Source organism: Colossoma macropomum, unplaced genomic scaffold, assembly GCF_904425465.1.
Source record: "Colossoma macropomum unplaced genomic scaffold, Colossoma_macropomum, whole genome shotgun sequence".
In the NCBI taxonomy this organism is placed as follows: domain Eukaryota; kingdom Metazoa; phylum Chordata; class Actinopteri; order Characiformes; family Serrasalmidae; genus Colossoma; species Colossoma macropomum.
Genome location: NW_023494787.1, coordinates 154,985 through 177,854, shown reverse-complemented (window position 1 = coordinate 177,854; position 22,870 = coordinate 154,985). Strand labels below are relative to the sequence as shown.

Sequence of the window (22,870 nt, the reverse complement as noted above, 5' to 3'; positions counted from 1 at the left end):
TATGGGACTAATCAAAGGTGCAGAACTAGTTGTGATCACACCCAAATCAGACTACAGGCCTAGACAAGCACAATACCCACTGAAACAGGAAGCTGTGGAAGGGATCAGATCTGTGTTTGATTCCCTATTAAAAGCAGGGGTTACTGTTCCCTGTCCTGATTCACCAGTTTGAACACCAATTTTCAACACTAAAAAGGCCAGAAAACGCCCTCAACCCTATGAGTAGAGGTTTGTACAAGACCTGCAGGCAGTAAATTCAGTTGTGGTACAAAGAGCCCAAGACGTATCAAATCCATGCACAATTCTGAGTCAACTTCCTGGGGATAGCCAATGGTTTTCGGTAGTCGATCTGGCCAACGCGTTCTTCAGTGTTCCCCTCCATAAAGACAGCCAATTTTGGTTCCCCTTTATGTTTGACGGGACACTATATACATTTACTTGGCTATGCCAAGGATATTGTGAAAGCCCCATAATTTATAATCAGGCACTCAAACACAGCCTAGACACACTATCCATAATGCCTGGAACCGCACTTTTGCAGTACGTAGATGATTTGATGATATGTGTGCCAACTAGAGAACAGTGCAAGCGACACACTGTGGCATTGTTGCAACACCTCGCTAAAGAGGGCCACAAAGCCAGCCTTTATAAACTGCAGTTCAGCCAGGTTCCTAGGACATGACATCTCAGCAGAAGGGAAGAAACTATCCAAGACAGAATTTCTGCCATTCAAAAAATTCCAAAACCTTGTACCAAGAAACAGGTACTTTCATTTTTAGGCATGTGCTCATATTGTAGAACATTCATTCCAAATTACTCCCTCCTGGAGGCACCAAACCTCATGGCTTCCTCAAAGGTCCAGGGGACTCCAGAAGCTGATGAAGCATTTAAGAACATGAAAAAGGCCTTGCAGACCACTCCCACTTCAGGTCAACCCGACCCAACCAAGCCGTTTGTACAAACTGTGGATGAGAAAAATGGATGTATGCTGTCTGTACTGTTGCAGACACATGGGGACAGGCTGAGACCAGTGGCATATTTCTCTAACAATTTAGACCCAGTAGCAGCAGGCCTGCCCCCATGTCTCAGGGTGGTAGCAGCTGTGGAAAAGGTGGTCACCACCTCACGAGACCTGGTAGGATATTCAGATCTTACTTTGCTGGTGCCACATGCAGTCTTTATGCTTCTCACAGAACAGAGAGTGTCACATCTGTCCACACAGATGTGGTTAAGGTACAACACTGTGATGCTTGATATGCAATTAAGAGATGCACAACTCTTAACTCTGCCTCTCTTCTCCCCACAGAACAGGACAGAGAACCACATGACTGTGTGGCACTAACCAACAACCTCTGTACTCCTAGAGCAGACTTGAAGGATTTCCCCCTGCATAATCCAGATCTTGTCCTGTATGTAGATGGATCAGCATCAAGAGACCCAAAAAAACAAAATAGGATTTACAGTAGTAACAGACCATGAAACAGTTGTGTTGGGTGCGCTACTGGGCAACCTGTCCACACAAGCAGCAGAAATCAAGGCACTCATTAAAGCCTGTAAATATGCCGAGGGCAAATCCATTTCCATCCATACAGACAGCCATTATGCCTTCTGAGTTATCATTGATTACAGCACCATTTGGAAGCAGAGAAACTTCCTTACTAGCTCAGATACACATATTACACACCACCACCTTGTTTCGGCTCTTCTGGATGCTATCCAGCTTCCAAAACAAATTGCTGTTTGCAAATGTGATGCATACACACGAAAAACAGACCCTGTTTCCCTAGGAAATCCAAGAGCCAATGTAGCAAAAAAAAGCTGCTCAGAACCAAAAAGTGTTTGCAATGTATTCTGATGTTTTACCACAAACTCCTTCTTTGCAGGTCACCGAGCTACAAAAATATTCTACAGCAGAGGAATGGGCAGCTTGGAAGAAAGCAGGTTGTGTTCAGAAGGAAGGCCTGTGGACATGCTCTGAGGGTCGCCCATGCCTACCCAAATGATCATTTCCTTACTTTGCTAAGGGAAGGACCAAGCATCAAAAGGGGGTATGGTAGCAGCAGTGACGAAACATTGGTTCACAAAAGGGTTCTCTAATTACTCACAAAATTTTTGTAATAGATGCATGATTCGTGCTAAACACAATGTAGGGCGAGGTTTGAAGGTGGAACAGGCAGCACACCCAGTACCTCAGGGCCCGTTTTAACATTTGCAGATGGATTTCATTGAACTCACATCAAGCAAAGGAAAGAAATATTGTGTTGTGATTGTAGACATGTTCTCAAAATGGGTAGAGGCCTTTCCGACCTCCAAATAGGACTTTTTTGCAGTGGCAAAAGTTCTATTGAGAGAAATCATTCCTAGGTGGGGGATACGCTGCAAGATCTCTAGTGACAACGGCATACCCTTTGTAAGCACCGTGTTGAAGCAGGTGGGCACATTTTTAGGTATAGACATGAGACAACATTGTGCCTACCATCCAGCAAGTGGGGGCACTGTAGAGAGAGAAAATAAATTAAGTAAGTGCTGTGCAGAAACAGGTATGGCATGGACAAAGGTCCTGCCAATTGCGCTGATTCAAATGCGGATGAGAGAAAGACCTAAATATCAATTGAGCCCATTTGAGATCCTGTTCGGAAAACCTCCCAGTACTGGGGTGAAACCCCTAGGGGAACCCCATTCCAAATGCAAGCATGTGTGATGAACTAGAGAGGGTGTGCTGGAGCCCCTGTTGAGGTGGGATGAGTGCTGATTGTGAGAGGGGTGGTCATTCTCCCCTATTCATCAATGGACCTGTAGTGGAGAGAGTCAGCAGTGTGAAGTTTCTTGGCATACACCTCACTGATGACCTCACCTGGTCCCTCCACAGCAACACTATTGTGAGATCTGCCCGTCAGCATCTCTTCTTCCTGCGTAGGCTCAGGAAGTTTGGTCTGACTCCTCAGATCCTCACCAACTTCTACAGATGCACCATAGAGAGCATCCTCATGGGCTGCATCACTGTCTGGTGCAGCAGCTGCACTGCCTGCGACTGTAAGGCCCTTAAAGGAGTTGTGAGGATGGCAGAAACCATCACAGGCAACAACCTACCAGCCTTACAGGACATCTATCAGTCCCGCTGCCTCAGAAAAATCAAAAAGATTCAGTCAGATAGTGTCACCCAGCACACAGCCTGTTGCTATTTGATTCCTTGCCTTGAATTCATCATGGACCCCTTTTGGGACACCTATAGCATCAATATAGACGTTGTTGCCGAAAGTGTTCACCTCTTTGTTCTGTGGCGGGTTTCGCTTTCATGCAGGGTAATTATGGCTACTGGCATGGTCCGGACTGCGAGGGCACATGTGCCCCTCCAAGTTTAGGGTTGGTCTCAGGATGTCTTTGAGCAGTACCACCAAACATCAGCCCTGGCATTCTCATTGCTGAGAAATGTTTGGCTGGAAAGTCAGTTATTTTATGTGTCACTGCACAGTGTGGAAAACTGCCCACATCAGCTCCTTCAGATTATTGTTGAGTAAAACACATGTAGTTACCTTCAGCTGGTTCAAATGGGGCAGCACATGGCTTGTCTTTTTGACTGGCGGGAATTTCCAATGCATGTTGGCACAGGCTGAGCTGCTTGGGACTGCCTTACTGGAAAGTAAGGACAGAAGGCACATGGTGCGATTGGAATCATTTAACAAGGCTGGGAAAGGTGCTTCTGTCAATTCTGGTTTGGCCGTGGAGCATGCATAGCAATTTCATGCCCCCAAGGTGAATGCTGTATACACCATCCAATCAATCCATTTGTTTGTGTCCCTGAATCCAGTTTCTATTGCTGTCACTTCATTCGGGTCTCTGGAGGAAAGTATCTTTCTTTTAGGCATGACAAATAAACGTGAACTTGAACTTGAGTTGATACAAGGAAAAGGGATTAATTATGTGTAAGAACATATCAAATAATAAGAGTAAATGTAATAATAAAAATAACTCAAATCAAGTAAGTATATAAAAAAGAAACATTTAATAGAGTGGATGTGACACCAGCAGGCTGAGCTTTAGTGTTTCCTGTAGTGAGTTCCAGTTTGCTGGTGCTCTGGAACTAAAAGCAGATTTTCCCTCTAAAAACTCTCGGTACCTGGCTGTTATCCAACCACTGAAATGAGTCTGATAATTATCATTATTTATAGACGTCACTGAAGTGATATACATTTTTGACTGTTTGTCAAAGGTTTTTGCACTATGGACACAAAAAATGTAGAGCTTGTCCTGGTCCTCGCTCTACTTCTAGTTCTAAAAATAGAAATAAAAATAGACATAAGTTAAAGTATAAGAGAGTAGAAATAAAAGTATATGTATTTGCATATTTACATAGCATATAAGACAGATTTGTTGAATTCATATGATAGCAGGCACTAAGTGGTATGAGGTAGTCTAAAAGCACAATGAGTATAGACATAACTAACTAGGTGTTGCAGCAATATTACAGTGTAAAATGCATTGTGAAAGTGTCATTAAAATAGCAGTTATGATACATTGCATAGTGTGTATTAATAGGAGAGGAGATACAGTGATGTGGTTCAGCTCTGTTCAGACGGCAGGAGATCAGTCCTGTCCCTGCAGTAAGGAGACTCATTGTAGCACCTTATAGCAGTGGGTAAGATGCGCCCGGGGAGCAGTTGGGGGTTAGGTGCCTTGCTCCAGGGCACTTCAGTCATGTACCGTCAGCTCAGGGGATCAAACCGGCGACCTTCAGGTCACAGGGCCAGTTCCCTTACCTCCAGCCCACAACTGCCCCCTTAGCCTCAACAAGCTTCAGGTACACCACCTCTGGGAATGGTCTGCCTTCGAATTCGGATCTCCCGTCCTCTCCCCCTCTGCTGCAGCTGTCTTGGCTTCTGCTCCCTCTGCGGCTCCGGCTGCCTCGTTTCCTCATGCCTCTGCTGTGTCGTCCCTGCCTTCCTTCAGTCTCTCCACCACTGTGCCTGCTAGTATTTGCAACTAGGCCTTCAGCCCCAGACAAGAGGACAGAAGCAACTAGGCATTCAGCCACAGGCAGGAGGACTAGAGAGCATAGGCCTAAAAATACAAGAAGGATGATAGGAGTGTCTGGGCCTTTAGCTACAGACAGAAGGGCAAGAGCGACTAGGCCTTCAGCCACAGGCAGGAGGATAGGAGGGACTGGGCCAAAACTACAGGCAGGAGGACAGGAGGGACTGGGCCTTCAGATCAGGCAGAAAGACCGTAGCAACCAGAACTTCAGTCATGCATAGAAAGACTGGAGTGATTAAACTTTCAGCGACAAGCAGGAGGTCAGAGGTGTCTGTGCCTTCAGCAAAAGAAAGGAAGAGAAGAGTGCCTGGGCCTTCAGCTACAGGCAGGAGGACAGGAGAGGCGGGGCCTTAAAATACAAGAAGGATGATAGGAGTGTGTGGGCCTTTAGCTACAGACAGAAGGACAAGAGCGACTAGGCCTTCAGCCACAGGCAGGAGGATAGGAGGGACTGGGCCTTCATCCACAGGCAGGAGGACAGGAGGGACTGGGCCTAAAACTACAGGCAGGAGGACAGGAGCGACTGGGCCTTCAGATTAGGCAGAAAGACAGTAGCAACCAGACCTTCAGTCATGCATAAAAAGACTGGAGTGATTAGACTTTCAGCGACAAGCAGGAGGTCAGGGGTGTCTGGGCCTTCAACAAAAGGAAGGAAGAGAAGAGTGGCTGGGCCTTCAGCCACAGGCAGGACAGAATAAAAAGCCAGCTCAATAGTGCTCTTCAAAACACTATGCAGTGCTGGATGACCTGCCTGTGGTTCACTGATGTGCTCTGGAGCACTTCTACACACTTTGGAACCCATCAACAGCTAATTGGCTGTTTCTGAAGCCCTGGGTGGTGCTGTGGGACCTGGTATGGACTCAGGGTCAGCTACCCTGCCATTAAAGACTCCATGCCTGCTTAGTTACCAGCAAGGTGCTTCACAAGACAAGGGTTGGTACTGGAGATATATAGCCTCTATAGTGTTTCTTCTTCACCTCCAGTTAAAGGCTCTCCAGTAGATAACCCAGAACTTAACCAGTAAGTGAGCAGTGTCAACCTGAAAAACCCTTTTTTAGTCTGCCCACTTTAAGACAAGCCATCATGTCAAATAAGCTACAAATGCCTCTCAAAATGGAATGACCCATTGTGATGGGCTACATAGAACTGCCACTCACTCACAAACGTCTGACACCTTGCTGGTGCTCCATGAAATTTCTTGGAAAGCACAAGCAGTGAGGAGCTGGGCTTGGTGGAACATGTGGAGCATACTATTCTATGCAAATTTAAATGATCAAGCTTTTTATTATGAATGTGGCTTGTAGCCAGGCTTCATGTATGGAGTGGCTTTACTGGGGGCAAACCAAGAATCAAATCCATTACAGCCAGTGGTAAAAAAACAGGCAGTCATGAGCAACATGGATGAAAAGCCAGGGCTCAGCAGTTCAAGAGCCAAATTGTCCCAGTCTTGCAGAGATGCAAAGCAAAATTATGCCCAGAAAATCAACAGACACTTTAAGGACACCAGAGACATACAGCGTATATTGCAGGGCATTCAGGCCAACACTGACTACAAAGTGACAGCACATGCCTGTGATAGGGATACCTTACACCTAGATGCACTAAATGATTTTTAAGAGAGTTTGATGCATAGAACAACCAGCCAGTAAAGTAGAACTCCCTTCCTCTCAAGTACTTAGTCTATCCATAGTAAATCTTGGAACTTCTCTTTCCAGAGTTGACCCTCACAAGGCTGCTGGACCTAATAACAGGCCTCAATGGGTGCTCAAGGGATGTCCTGACCAGCTCTCACATATGACAACAGACATCTTCAACATTGTTGGGAGCCATGCAGTTGTCCTGGACCACTTCAAAACAGTCATCATTTATCACTTTGAGCAGTTGATAATGAAACACATATAGACCAGTCTTCATTCCACCTTGGACTCATTTCACTACATGTCTCACCCTAACCAGGTTGTAGAGGATATAATATCATCTGACTGGGACACCTCATTCTGTCAGGGTCAGCAAGACCACCTCTATCACCACTACGCTGAAAACCAGCTATTTACACTGCTGACTTACGAAAGTAGTGCAACACAGAGCTCAAATTACATCGTGAAGTTTGCTGGTGATACTATAGTGGTGGTTCTTGCTATAGGAATGTGTCAGCAACAAAGAGGAAATGGACTGGTGAAGAAACAACATCTTACCTCTTAATGTTGATAAGATGAAAAAGATGATGTTGAATTTAGGAGGACTCGCTGTGCTAATCCTCCAATGCACATCAATGGTTCACTTGTGAAGAGACACAAAAGTTCCAAGTTCCTTTGTTTGCACATCAACAACAATCTCACCTGGACCCTCAAAACCACTTGCTTAGCCAAGAATCCCAATTAGCAACTTCACTTTAGACATGAAATGAGCAAACCTTCCCTTTTCTATCCTCATCACATTCCACGGGAGGACAGTAGAAAGCCTCCTGACAAGCTGTGTCACTGTCTGGAATGGGAACTGTACCATCTCAAACCACAAGAACATACAGCTTATTGTGAGGACAGCTCTGAAGACCATCAAGGTGTTTTTACTCTAAATCGACACCACTTACCAGCAGCGACAGACTGAAGAGCTGAAAAGCTCATGAGAGAAAAGGACTGAAAAGTCTAGTTTTGAAGCCACTGTAACGTGACAAGATTGTTTTTTTATTGTGTAGTGTGAAAATAAAGAATATGGCTGCTGCAGACGTCTCTTCTGCCTCCAGTGTCCATTCTGTGGCTGGATGAGCACTTGGCTTGCTACAGTAACATAAAACAATCTGTTCGTAGACAGAAAAAGAGCTAAATCATTTGCAGAAATGAAACTTTAACCAACATCAAGGACAGGATGTTCCACAGAGAAAAAGGAAAAGGTAACAGAAAGAGAAACAGGTTTCAAAGAGAGAAAGACTAATAAGACTCTCGGACAGAGAATGAAACGGCTCATTCTATTTATCTGATTATAGTAATCAAAGAATCTGTAAAAAATATATATAATAAGAAATGTCAGACATTTTAATCACATAATCCAGTGGAGATTTTCATTTCATTGGCATTCTTTCTTTAACTGTTGCAATAGAAACAAAGGTGGGCTGGGCTAGAGACGAGTCACTAAGTAAACAATCAGACGTCACTGTTTGAGAAAGTAAAAATACACACCAACCTATTTCCTCACCATAGCATGACTGTAATGCCACAGTTCATCATTGCTTATGATTTCTAGTAGATGACGCCTGATTGGAGCAGCATGTTACTGTGACCAGCACCACATCTTACAGACAAATTTAATTTATGGGTTACTTCATGGGAATTCATGGATAATTCTTCTGAGGTTATATACTTGTTTATGGATGGGCATGTTGAACTGCACAAGTACAGATATTTTTATTTTATAAGTACTCTCACAGTTTATCTGTTGATTATTTTCTTTAATGCTGTTGTTATTTTTGTCATTTACACAAACAAATGTCTCCATGAGCCGATGTACATTTTCATCGCTGCTTTACTTTTCAATTCCCTTTTTGGAACATCTGCACTTTATCCTAAACTTTTGAGTGATTTTCTATCTGAAAGACCAGTTACTTCTTACTCAGCCTGTCTGTTTCAGGCCTTTTCTATTTACACATATGGAGCTTCAGAGTTCACACTGTTATCAGCTATGGCCTATGACAGATATGTGTCCATATGTAAACCATTACAATATGCAACACTTGTAAAAATGTCCACTGTGAAAAAGTTCTTATTTTTCTGTTGGCTTTTTCCTGCTTGTGAAATTGGAATATTAATAATACTAACATACCAGCTTCAGCTGTGTAAATTTAATTTAGACAGAATTTACTGTAATGATTACTCAATTGCAAAACTGAGCTGTGGAGACACATCAGTTACAAATGTATATGGACAGTTTTGTGTAACTCTTACTGTATTTCCAGCACTGATCTTTATAATCTACTCATATGTTCGAATTTTTGAAATCTGTTTTAAGAATTCCAAAGAGTTCAGAAGAAAAGCTCTGCAGACCTGCTTCCCACACCTTTTCATTTTTATCAGTTTTTCTTTTAACTCCTGTTTTGAGGTGATTAATACCAGATTAGAAGGAAATGTACCTCATATTGTTTCTGTGATGGTGTCAGTTGAAAATTTGGTCATTCCTCCTCTTATTAATCCTATAATGTATGGTTTGAAACTGCAAGATATTTACAGTAAAATCAAGAAAATGATGTGGAAAAGGAAGATACATACATCTTTTTAAATTTTTTCCTTTAAACTTTTACGTGATTATTTTATTCTGTGTGTTTTTCCCTTTTTCCAAAACACTGAACACATTTAAGTTTATATGAGTATACATTACCACTGCATACAAGCTAATTCAATATATACACTGCCCATTAAAAACAAATAGGCTGTCCTGCAGAGGCTGTTCCTGACTTTACTTTACTTGGACTCAATCAGAAAGCTGTTTAATGTTAACTGTCTAAACAAAAGAGAGACAGTGAACTTTGACTGTTAACATAGAAGCTTACGTATTAGCCATTCATTAAGCTGCAAACTACACCTAACTATTCATCATTTGAATTACCTTTATAAATCATAGAATTCAACATTTAAAGGACATTGTTAGATTGTTTTTGTGTTTTTTGATATTTTAAATGTTTTCTCTTTAGTTCAGAAAGATCTCAAGGTGAGGTCCACTACATCACTCAGAAGTGACTGTACAAATGGGATAACTAAAACAAATTTAAGCTGTAAACGAGAATTTGATGAAGTTTCTCATCCTTCTGCTGGGTCAGTGAGGTAAGCTTTCTTACCCAAACACAAGGGCATATGGTCAAGGTTTGCAGCGTTAGGTTTTGGGTGTTTTACTGTAGACTAGTTTCTTAGATATGTTCCCGATCCATCACCTGTCCTGAGACTAAAACTGTCATGAATTGAATACCAAAATGTAAAGTTCAAAAAATGTTTACTTTAATTATATGCATATTTATGCTTGCAAAGTCACTGTTATATACATGAATCAAAAACCTCCTTCCACTCTCCAGCACTCATAGTGGCCGGCCTACTGATCTCCAGCTCGTACAAATGCCTTACTTTTGGTGCATACTTGATTTTTACTGCTTTAAGTAGACCTTTTTGTGTATCAATCTTTATGAGCTGGACAAAAAAATACTTGCATGTGTCATTCATTTTGGAATATTTGGTAAAGAGCCCCCTGGCTTTTAAAATAGTGTGAATCCCATCAGTATCAATCAATTAATCAACGTTTATTTAACCTCGGAAAACATTAAGGGTGACCCTCATTTATAATGTTGCACCGATTCCGGTTCTGGTGCGCCATAGACTGGTTGCACTGTGAGAGCTCCGGGTAAACTCTACAGTTTTTTGTGTTTTATTGTGCTGTTTCTTTGTGTTTTTGCACATACCACTTTTGGGATCATTCAATATGATTGACAAACTCTTCTGAATATCCAATCATCGCTCAAGACGAACTTTCTGGTAAGGGCAGAGGTGGCGGGGTATGTGTTATGGTGAACTCTCAATGGGGAACAGATGTAGCAGTTCTAGCCAGTCACTGCTCTCCAGACATTGAGCTCATAACAGTCAAAGTTCAACCTTTTTTTCTGCCCAGAGACTTTAGCTCAGTCATTCTCACCACAGTCTACATCCCACCTCAGGCAGATAAGTCACATGCACCGGAAAAGACCATTAATGGACTTGAGAACATTCACCCTGAGGCTGTTTTTATAGTGGTTGGGGATTTTAACAGGGCAAACTTGAACTTCAGAGGACCATCAGGCTGGCCAAAAGTCATGTACTTAAAGCATGTGCCAACCAGCTGACTAAGGTTTTCATTGATATCTTTGACCACTCCTTAAGACTGTAAGTGATTCCCACATGCTTTAAGAAAACCACAATTGTTCCAGTCCCCAAGAAACCAGCTATTGCCTGCCTAAATGACTGCTGCTCTGTTGCACTGACATCTACAGTTATGAAGTGCTTTGAGTGGCTGGTCAAAGATCACATCTGTTCAACACTTCCAGCCACCATGGACCCTCACCAATTTGCATACCACTCTAACAGATTCACAGACGACACCATTGCACTAACAATACACACTGCTCTCACACACCTGGACAGATAGAGCACATACACTAAAAAAAGGATTCACTCACCCATTCAAATAAATGAATTCAGGTGTTCCAATCACTTCCATGGCCACAGGTGTATAAAACCAAGCACCTAGGCCTGCAGACTGCTTCTACAAACATTTGTGAAAGAATATTGTTTTGACCTAATATTGTTTTCATGGGAATAAACTATGTTAAAGAAAGTTTGAAACAGTTTGATATCAGGTTAATGAATGTGGATTTCTAGAAAGGGGAAGTTTCAATCTTAGGCAGTTAGAGGCTCTGAAGGAAGCATTGGAAATGAAAGAGAGATGGTCAGGAGAGTTGAATGAACAGGAGGATAAGGGAAAGAAAAGGAAAAGTGCATAAGAGAAGTAGAAAAGTGCAGGGAAAGCCCTCGCACTCTTGTCAGTGTGTGTTTCAGGCCGAACCAGACCTGGACTCCACCCCACCAAGACACCGACATGTGGAAGGCAGAGCAGCAGAACAGGAACCAGTCGAACCATCTGCCCGCCTGCCCCAGAAGACCCCCCCCCACCATCCGTTCATACCATGGGGGGAACCAGATTTGGTTCATAAAATATGATTTCTGGTTGACTCATTAATACAAATGGCTGAATTTCATGAGAATCCAAAACTCAGCAAACGCAGTGTTCACACTGTGGGGGCTACTGGGCACTCAGTAGTGGAACATTTCAGTGAACCGCTGGGGTGCAAGACTGAGGAGGGGTGCAAAATAAAACATCCAATTCTTATCTCAAGCACATGTCCCATAAACATATTGGGAAGGGATTTGATGTGTGCATTGAACCTCTCCCTAGAGTTGGCACCACAAGGGGTCACTGTCATAGAAAATAGCCTGAATTGTGTCAAAGTGGGACCAGGAAGTCCTCTCTCATATATGAGTGGAAGTTGTGTCCCGACCCAACCTCAAAAATCACAGAATATTTGATGTAAAAGTCAAGGGAGAAAATGAGTGGGGAATAGAATATTGAGTATATGTCCCCTCCCGACCTCCGTCTCCATCGCACAGCTCATGTGCCTGAGGGAAGGGACGAGACATATGAAAAAGAATGGTTCAGGGAAAAGTGTCTGAATGAAACATAGCAAATAACATAACTGTACTGGGCAAAAATTTCTGTGCATGCCTAGTCGAACTCACTGGATCAGAGGGGCTTAATTGTGAACGTAATCAGTGGCAAATGTTTTGTGTGGAACACTCAGCCCCAGTCTCCCTAGCTAAATCAGCAGCAGTCAAATGGAAGGCAATAGGCCCATGGATATGGAGATGTTCTGATCCTCGGGTGTCCGACTGGATGCTCACAGAAACCCCAGGTATTTGGTTTACTGCCAGGCTGCAAGCCTATAAACAGAAAATGCCATTGTTAATAAACAGTGAAAGGGGAATTGAACTCAAGATTCCAGAAACACTCACATAACAAATTCACTCTAAATTGGTAGAGGTACATCCTAATTACGATAAACACGATATGGGACTAATCAAAGGTGCAGAACTAGTTGTGATCACACCCAAATCAGACTACAGGCCTAGACAAGCACAATACCCACTGAAACAGGAAGCTGTGGAAGGGATCAGATCTGTGTTTGATTCCCTATTAAAAGCAGGGGTTACTGTTCCCTGTCCTGATTCACCAGTTTGAACACCAATTTTCAACACTAAAAAGGCCAGAAAACGCCCTCAACCCTATGAGTAGAGGTTTGTACAAGACCTGCAGGCAGTAAATTCAGTTGTGGTACAAAGAGCCCAAGACGTATCAAATCCATGCACAATTCTGAGTCAACTTCCTGGGGATAGCCAATGGTTTTCGGTAGTCGATCTGGCCAACGCGTTCTTCAGTGTTCCCCTCCATAAAGACAGCCAATTTTGGTTCCCCTTTATGTTTGACGGGACACTATATACATTTACTTGGCTATGCCAAGGATATTGTGAAAGCCCCATAATTTATAATCAGGCACTCAAACACAGCCTAGACACACTATCCATAATGCCTGGAACCGCACTTTTGCAGTACGTAGATGATTTGATGATATGTGTGCCAACTAGAGAACAGTGCAAGCGACACACTGTGGCATTGTTGCAACACCTCGCTAAAGAGGGCCACAAAGCCAGCCTTTATAAACTGCAGTTCAGCCAGGTTCCTAGGACATGACATCTCAGCAGAAGGGAAGAAACTATCCAAGGACAGAATTTCTGCCATTCAAAAAATTCCAAAACCTTGTACCAAGAAACAGGTACTTTCATTTTTAGGCATGTGCTCATATTGTAGAACATTCATTCCAAATTACTCCCTCCTGGAGGCACCAAACCTCATGGCTTCCTCAAAGGTCCAGGGGACTCCAGAAGCTGATGAAGCATTTAAGAACATGAAAAAGGCCTTGCAGACCACTCCCACTTCAGGTCAACCTGACCCAACCAAGCCGTTTGTACAAACTGTGGATGAGAAAAATGGATGTATGCTGTCTGTACTGTTGCAGACACATGGGGACAGGCTGAGACCAGTGGCATATTTCTCTAACAATTTAGACCCAGTAGCAGCAGGCCTGCCCCCATGTCTCAGGGTGGTAGCAGCTGTGGAAAAGGTGGTCACCACCTCACGAGACCTGGTAGGATATTCAGATCTTACTTTGCTGGTGCCACATGCAGTCTTTATGCTTCTCACAGAACAGAGAGTGTCACATCTGTCCACACAGATGAGGTTAAGGTACAACACTGTGATGCTTGATATGCAATTAAGAGATGCACAACTCTTAACTCTGCCTCTCTTCTCCCCACAGAACAGGACAGAGAACCACATGACTGTGTGGCACTAACCAACAACCTCTGTACTCCTAGAGCAGACTTGAAGGATTTCCCCCTGCATAATCCAGATCTTGTCCTGTATGTAGATGGATCAGCATCAAGAGACCCAAAAAAACAAAATAGGATTTACAGTAGTAACAGACCATGAAACAGTTGTGTCAGGTGCGCTACTGGGCAACCTGTCCACACAAGCAGCAGAAATCAAGGCACTCATTAAAGCCTGTAAATATGCCGAGGGCAAATCCATTTCCATCAATACAGACAGCCACTATGCCTTCTGAGTTATCATTGATTACAGCACCATCTGGAAGCAGAGAAACTTCCTTACTAGCTCAGATACACATATTACACACCACCACCTTGTTTCGGCTCTTCTGGATGCTATCCAGCTTCCAAAACAAATTGCTGTTTGCAAATGTGATGCATACACACGAAAAACAGACCCTGTTTCCCTAGGAAATCCAAGAGCCAATGTAGCAAAAAAAAGCTGCTCAGAACCAAAAAGTGTTTGCAATGTATTTTGATGTTTTACCACAAACTCCTTCTTTGCAGGTCACTGAGCTGCAAAAATATTCTACAGCAGAGGAATGGGCAGCTTGGAAGAAAGCAGGTTGTGTTCAGAAGGAAGGCCTGTGGACATGCTCTGAGGGTCACCCATGCCTACCCAAATGATCGTTTCCTTACTTTGCTAAGGGAAGGACCAAGCGTCAAAAGGGGGTATGGTAGCAGCAGTAACGAAACATTGGTTCACAAAAGGGTTCTCTAATTACTCACAAAATTTTTGTAATAGATGCATGATTTGTGCTAAACACAATGTAGGGCGAGGTTTGAAGGTGGAACAGGCAGCACACCCAGTACCTCAGGGCCCGTTTGAACATTTGCAGATGGATTTCATTGAACTCACATCAAGCAAAGGAAAGAAATATTGTGTTGTGATTGTAGACATGTTCTCAAAATGGGTAGAGGCCTTTCCGACCTCCAAACAGGACTTTTTTGCAGTGGCAAAAGTTCTATTGAGAGAAATCATTCCTAGGTGGGGGATACGCAGCAAGATCTCTAGTGACAACGGCATACCCTTTGTAAGCACCGTGTTGAAGCAGGTGGGCACATTTTTAGGTATAGACATGAGACAACATTGTGCCTACCATCCAGCAAGTGGGGGCACTGTAGAGAGAGAAAATAAATTAAGTAAGTGCTGTGCAGAAACAGGTATGGCATGGACAAAGGTCCTGCCAATTGCGCTGACTCAAATGCGGATGAGAGAAAGACCTAAATATCAATTGAGCCCATTTGAGATCCTGTTCGGAAAACCTCCCAGTACTGGGGTGAAACCCCTAGGGGAACCCCATTCCAAATGCAAGCATGTGTGATGAACTAGAGAGGGTGTGCTGGAGCCCTGTTGAGGTGGGATGAGTGCTGATTGTGAGAGGGGTGGTCATTCTCCCCTATTCATCAATGGACCTGTAGTGGAGAGAGTCAGCAGTGTGAAGTTTCTTGGCATACACCTCACTGATGACCTCACCTGGTCCCTCCACACCAACACTATTGTGAGATCTGCCCGTCAGCATCTCTTCTTCCTGCGTAGGCTCAGGAAGTTTGGTCTGACTCCTCAGATCCTCACCAACTTCTACAGATGCACCATAGAGAGCATCCTCATGGGCTGCATCACTGTCTGGTGCAGCAGCTGCACTGCCTGCGACTGTAAGGCCCTTAAAGGAGTTGTGAGGATGGCAGAAACCATCACAGGCAACAACCTACCAGCCTTACAGGACATCTATCAGTCCCGCTGCCTCAGAAAAATCAAAAAGATTCAGTCAGATAGTGTCACCCAGCACACAGCCTGTTGCTATTTGATTCCTTGCCTTGAATTCATCATGGACCCCTTTTGGGACACCTATAGCATCAATATAGACGTTGTTGCCGAAAGTGTTCACCTCTTTGTTCTGTGGCGGGTTTCGCTTTCATGCAGGGTAATTATGGCTACTGGCATGGTCCGGACTGCGAGGGCACATGTGCCCCTCCAAGTTTAGGGTTGGTCTCAGGATGTCTTTGAGCAGTACCACCAAACATCAGCCCTGGCATTCTCATTGCTGAGAAATTTTTGGCTGGAAAGTCAGTTATTTTATGTGTCACTGCACAGTGTGGAAAACTGCCCACATCAGCTCCTTCAGATTATTGTTGAGTAAAACACATGTAGTTACCTTCAGCTGGTTCAAAATGGGGCAGCACATGGCTTGTCTTTTTGACTGGCGGGAATTTCCAATGCATGTTGGCACAGGCTGAGCTGCTTGGGACTGCCTTACTGGAAAGTAAGGACAGAAGGCACATGGTGCGATTGGAATCATTTAACAAGGCTGGGAAAGGTGCTTCTGTCAATTCTGGTTTGGCCGTGGAGCATGCATAGCAATTTCATGCCCCCAAGGTGAATGCTGTATACACCATCCAATCAATCCATTTGTTTGTGTCCCTGAATCCAGTTTCTATTGCTATCACTTCATTCGGGTCTCTGGAGGAAAGTATCTTTCTTTTAGGCATGACAAATAAACGTGAACTTGAACTTGAGTTGATACAAGGAAAAGGGATTAATTATGTGTAAGAACATATCAAATAATAAGAGTAAATGTAATAATAAAAATAACTCAAATCAAGTAAGTATATAAAAAAGAAACATTTAATAGAGTGGATGTGACACCAGCAGGCTGAGCTTTAGTGTTTCCTGTAGTGAGTTCCAGTTTGCTGGTGCTCTGGAACTAAAAGCAGATTTTCCCTCTAAAAACTCTCGGTACCTGGCTGTTATCCAACCACTGAAATGAGTCTGATAATTATCATTATTTATAGACGTCACTGAAGTGATATACATTTTTGACTGTTTGTCAAAAGGTTTTTGCACTATGGACACAAAAAATGTAGAGCTTGTCCTGGTCCTCGCTCTACTTCTAGTTCTAAAAATAGAAATAAAAATAGACATAAGGTAAAGTATAAGAGAGTAGAAATAAAAGTATATGTATTTGCATATTTACATAGCATATAAGACAGATTTGTTGAATTCATATGATAGCAGGCACTAAGTGGTATGAGGTAGTCTAAAAGCACAATAAGTATAGACATAACTAACTAGGTGTTGCAGCAATATTACAGTGTAAAATGCATTGTGACGATCATTCGCCTCATAACCGATGAGGACATCAGAAATTACAGAGAACTGACCCAGGACTTTGTAGACTGGTGTTTGTGGAACCACCTTCTGATTTCAACTGCAGGGAAGACCAAAGGCATGGTGATGGATTTCCGCAGCCACAGACACCTCCCTCCACCAGTGAACATCCAGGGAATGGACATTGAGAGAATGGACTCTTATAAGTACCTGAGTTTTCACCTTAACAATAGACTGGACTGGTCAGAAAACACTAGTCCTCTTTACATAAAAGGCCAGAGCAGACTCTACCTGCTTAGGAGACTCAGGTCGTTTGGAGTGCAAAGGGCGCTCCTGAGGACTTTCTTTGACAGCATGGTCGCATTAACCATCTATTATGGAGTGGTCTGGTGGGGCAGCAGCATTTCAACTGCAGACAGGAAGAGACTTGACAGACACTTTAAGAGAGATAGCTGTGTCCTGGGAAGTCCCTTACACCCAGTGCCAGTGGTGGGAGACATCAGGATGTCAGCCAGACTAGCCTCCATGCTGGAGAACAGCTCCCATCCCATGACTGAGAAGCTGGCAGCACTGGGCACCTCCTTCAGTGACAGGCTGCTTCACCCCAAATGTGCAAAGGAGGCTATCACAGGTCCTTCCTTCCTGCTGCTGTTAGACTGTACAACCAGCACTGCTCCCAGTAGAACCCCCTCCACCCCCCATTAGACCTCACACACTTACAGCACATAAACTGTAAATTCATCACCATTTCCTGTGTGTAATATAATCAATACAATATTGCATGTGCAATGTATGTACAGTGTACGCTTACAGTGTATTTTTTTTGCTTTTTATTTATAATGTTTATATTGTTAATTCTTGTGAATAGAGCTTATGTGATATGTATGTGTATATATATATATATATATATATATATATATATATATATATGGATGGTATGACGAATGTCTATGGATGTGTAAACAATGTATAAATTAGATTTGGATTGCTGTTATGAATTTAAAAATTCTATTGTTACTTGCTTTGCAATATTTTGCTACTGTGTACACATTCTTTTGATGGGCAAACATACCTGGCCTGAAAAGCCTGATTCTGATTCTGAGATGTGAGATTGTAACAAAGTCCATTTAAATGTTCTCTTTAACACAATATAGTTTTAATCCTAAAATGTGTAAATGTCAATGTTGTGTTTTGCTTGAAATTTAATCTAACAAATTTAGTGGAAGAGTTACTTATATACTTTTGTTCTTTTTTCCTTACAGAATTAATCCCTAACGTTAAGGTAAGGTGGCTCTTAAAGTACTAGGGAAGGAATGTTGCATGTGGCCATTTTTGGTCCAGCTTATAAAGAGCAGTATACACAATGGTCTATGTAAAGAAGTAAATAATAAGCAAGCACCAAAACTGAGGTGTCTGTATGAGCTGGTGATCAGTAAGCCGACAATAAGCACATTTCATTCATGATAGTCTTTGTATAGGTGATGGAGTAGAAACATATCTGAAGGAATATGAACTAGACTGCAGAAAAACCTTATTCGTAGTTTATTCTGCTCGTGTAATTGTTTTGCTATCCAGTGCCGAGCTGAGGGGAATGGGTTCCCCTTTGGAGTCTTGGTTCCTTCAGTGTTTCTTCCTCCTGCTCTTAGAGAGTCTTTTCTTGCCACTATCACCATTGGCGACACTCATGGGGGTTTGGACCCAGATTTTTCTGTAAAGCTGCTTTGTGATGACACCGGTTGTACAAAGCACCACATAAATAAACTTTGACTTGACTTTAAACACCTGAAACCTAATACTGCATGCCTTTACATGCCCTTGTGGGTTCTTTTAGCAATTCACCTCAACGACTAGAAGAATGAGAATTTTACTGTATTACAGCTCAGGTTACAGTTTAAATTTGTTTTTGTTTAAATCTTGTTTTTACAGTCTGTTCTGCCCTCTGAGTGATGTGGTGGACCTAATGCCCTCCTGAAAAAAACACATTTAAAAGCTCAAAAACACAATCGTGATTTAAAAACATGTCCTGGTTGTTTATATGAGTAGCTGGGTGTTCTTTCCAGCTGACATGAATGAAAGGTTAGATTGCTGTTTTTATAGTCAAAGTTCACTAGCTTTCTTTTGTCAAGACGTTTTAACATACACAACTTTTTCATTGAGTCCAAATAAATTAAAGTAAGGAACAGTCTCTGCATGACAGTGTAATTGTTTTTAATGACCAGTGTATATATTCTATTTACTCTAGTTTTGTGTGCAGTGGTAGTGTGTGATGATATTAATTTAAATGCATTCCACATTTTAGAAAGAAAAAAAAAACAGAAAAAAGAGAACATCTTTGGAGCTCATATCACACAGAATAAATACAGTTATGTACAGGTTTTAAGGAAAATATTTAAAAAGATGCATGTATCTTCCTTCTCCACATCATTTTCTTAATTCTCCTGAAAATCTCTTGCTGTTTCACACCATACATGATAGGATTAATAAGAGGAGGAATGACCAAATTTTCAATAGACATTATAGCAGAAATAATATGAGGTACATTTCCTTCTAATCTGGTGTTCATCACTTCAAAGCAGGAGAAAACACAGAAACTGATGAAAATGAAAAGGTGTGGGAAGCAGGTCTGTAGCGCTTTTCTTCTGAACTCTTTTGAATTCTTTAAACAGACTTTAAGTATTCTAACATATGAGTAGATTATGAAGATCACTGGTGGAAAAACAGTAAGAGTTAAAGCAAACATTCCATATGAATTGCTAACAGATGTGTCTCCACAGCTTAATTTAGCAATTGAATAATCATTACAGTAAATTCTGTCTAAATTAAATTTACACAGCTGAAGTTGATAGGTTAGTATAATTACAATCCCAATATCACAAGCAGGCAAAAACCAACAGAAAAATAAGAGCTTTTTCACAGTGGACATTTTTACAAGTGTTGCATATTGTAATGGTTTACATATGGACACATATCTATCATAGGCCATAGCTGATAACAGTGCAAACTCTGAAGCTCCATATGTGTACATAAAAAAGGCCTGAAACATGCAGGCTGAGTAAGAAATAATTTGTCTTTCAGACAGAAAATCACTCAGCAGTTTAGGATAAAGTGCAGTTGTTCCAAAAAGGGAATTGAAAAGTAAAGCAGCAATGAAAATGTACATCGGCTCATGGAGACATTTGTTTGTGTAAATGACAAAAATGACAACAGCATTAACACAAATAATCAGCAGATAAACTGCCAGAGTAATTAGAAAATAAAAATATCTGTACTTCTGCAGTTCTACATGACCACCCATATACAAGTATGTAACATCAGAAAAATTATCCATTTGCTCTCATGAAGTAGCCCAAAAAATCTCTAACTTATTATATTTGTCTATAAGAGTTGGTGCTGGTCACAGTAACATTCTACTTCAATGCAGCATCATCTACTAGAAATTATAAGCTGTGATGAACTGTGGCCTTGCAGTCATGCTATGGTGAGGAAAATAGTCTTTTGTGTATTTATACTCATTTATACTTCCTCAAATAGTGACGTCTAATTGTTTACTGACTAATTGACTAGCTCATTCCACCTTTGTTCCTGTTGCAACTGTTAGATAATGCTTGCAATCTACAAATATACACTGAATTAAGTGAGGTATCATAGGTGTCATTTCTTGGTAGTTTATTTTCTCTGTGGAAGGTACTGCGATTTGATCCTATTTAAAATCCTTTTCTTGTAACCAATTTAGTTCTTTTTTTGTCTATGAACAGATAGTTCTGTGTTCACTTCCATGCTTTTTGATCTGTTTCAGTCAAAAATTTAGGCCTTGTTCATCTTCATGATACTGGTGCTGTTTCTGGTTTTGAATGTGGTCCATTTTTTGTGTCACTGATCAACACCATTTTCTGAGTCATCAAGCAAAGTAGTCTTTATTTGTATTCCTCAGCGTAAGAAATTGGAACAAAATGTCCTTCTTCAGGCCCCAAACACACAATAGCAGCACATTACACAGGACTATATAAAGTGCAGCCAGATAACAGTGTGAAATGAGACAATGAAAATACAAAACAATAAATACACCAGACTATAAATACTAGACAGGATATCAAAACAGTATAGATTAATGGGCATCTTACACTAACTTACATTAACTTATTTAACGACCTTGTATCTACATTTATTGCACATTTATCAGCTCCACTGACCACATAGGAACACATTGTAGTTCTACAGTTATGGACTGTAGTCCATCTGTTTCTCTGCATACTTTGTTACCATGTTCTTCAACGGGCAGGACCCCCACAGAGCAGGTATTATTTGGGTGGTCAGTAATTCTTATCACTGCAATGCCCTGCTGTCTGGATGTTCCAACAAAAGTGAGTTAGGTTAAGTGACCCTTATTAGTCCCACAATGGGGAAATTTCACCTGCGCATTTGAACCATTCGTGCAGTGAAACACCACATACACACTAGTGAACACACACACACACAAGGGGGCCGTGAGCACACTTGCACGGAGCGGTAAGCAGCCCTATCAACGGCGCCCGGGGAGCAGTTGGGGGTTAGGTGCCTTGCTGCAGGGCACTTCAGTCATGTACCGTCAGCTCAGGGGATCAAACCGGCGACCTTCAGGTCACAGGGCCAGTTCCCTTACCTCCAGCCCACAATTGCCCCCTTAGCCTCAACAAGCTTCAGGTAGTCCAGAACGCGGCAGCCAGAATCCTTACAAGAACCAGAAAGTTTGACCATATCAGTCCAGTTTTATCAAACCTGCACTGGTTGCCAATTGAATTTCACAGTGATTACAAAATTATTTTACTGATATATAAAGCTCTAAACAGACTCGCCCCTCAGTACCTGAGTGAACTTCTCTCTCACTATGAACCATCACGCCTACTTAGATCACAAGGTGCTGCTCACTATTAGTACCTAGAATTAATAAAGTTACGTCAGGGGGGAGAGCTTTCTCATACAAAGCCCCCCAGCTTTGGAATAATCTTCCTGTTAATGTTCGGGACTCAGACTCAGCCTCAGTGTTTAAGTCTAGGCTAAAAACCCACTTGTTTAGTCGAGCCTTTGGTAATTCATTTTTCCTGTTAGATAAAAGGTGCAGATCTGGGGGTTCATGGTCATAGAGTATTATGGTAAACTGGGAATTGAATTTAATTAAAGTAATTAATTAAGTAATTAATTAAAGTGTATTTGTCATTAGTTAGTTCAATTTTTTTCCACAGTAAAAACAGAATCAGGCTTTATTGACCAGGTATATTTGCACATATCATAGGAATTCCTGCAGCGAAATGTTACAAAAAAAATCTGGGATTCATAACAGTAATCCAAATCTAATTTCTACCATGTTTTGTAAAGGGTCAGCCTGTGCTGCCTGTTGCCAGCAGGGGGCCGAGGCAGCACAGTAGAGGAGCTGGTGGATCTGGTTAAAAAAAAACTCTAAGTCCCAGAATCCCCAACGCTAATCAGCACTGAGCAGGCACACCTGCAACAATGCTCTGTAGTGTCTTTGTAGAGGGGTGAATAGTATGCTTGACAAATGTTTGTATTTCAGAAAAGATGAGAGAATAAAATAAAAGACCAGAAAAAACCAAAAGACAAATGTGGTCGGAAGCAAGAAGAAAGTCTTTCCGTTAACAATTAAGGACAGAGTAGCATTTAAAACCTTTGTTTGAGCATTTCCTTTGTCTGCACTTCCTGTCTGTCTTCCCACCTGTTTCTAGATTTC

The 22,870-nt window shown here is 42.0% G+C and overlaps 3 protein-coding genes across 3 annotated transcripts in view; 1 reads left to right on the top strand and 2 right to left on the bottom strand.

Annotated features, from left to right (window-relative positions):
- LOC118805159 overlaps positions 1 to 22,870 on the bottom strand; it is a 1,027,118-nt gene that overhangs the window by 868,939 nt on the left and 135,309 nt on the right. The window lies entirely within an intron of this gene.
- LOC118805154 (olfactory receptor 6N2-like) lies at positions 8,350 to 9,359 on the top strand. The gene has a single exon (XM_036565769.1). It carries the CDS (start codon positions 8,362 to 8,364, stop codon positions 9,298 to 9,300), a length of 939 nt encoding a protein of 312 aa, XP_036421662.1. The 5' UTR covers positions 8,350 to 8,361; the 3' UTR covers positions 9,301 to 9,359.
- On the bottom strand, positions 19,538 to 20,476 carry LOC118806225 (olfactory receptor 6N2-like). The gene has a single exon (XM_036567697.1). The coding sequence runs from the start codon at positions 20,474 to 20,476 to the stop codon at positions 19,538 to 19,540; it is 939 nt and encodes a 312-aa protein (XP_036423590.1).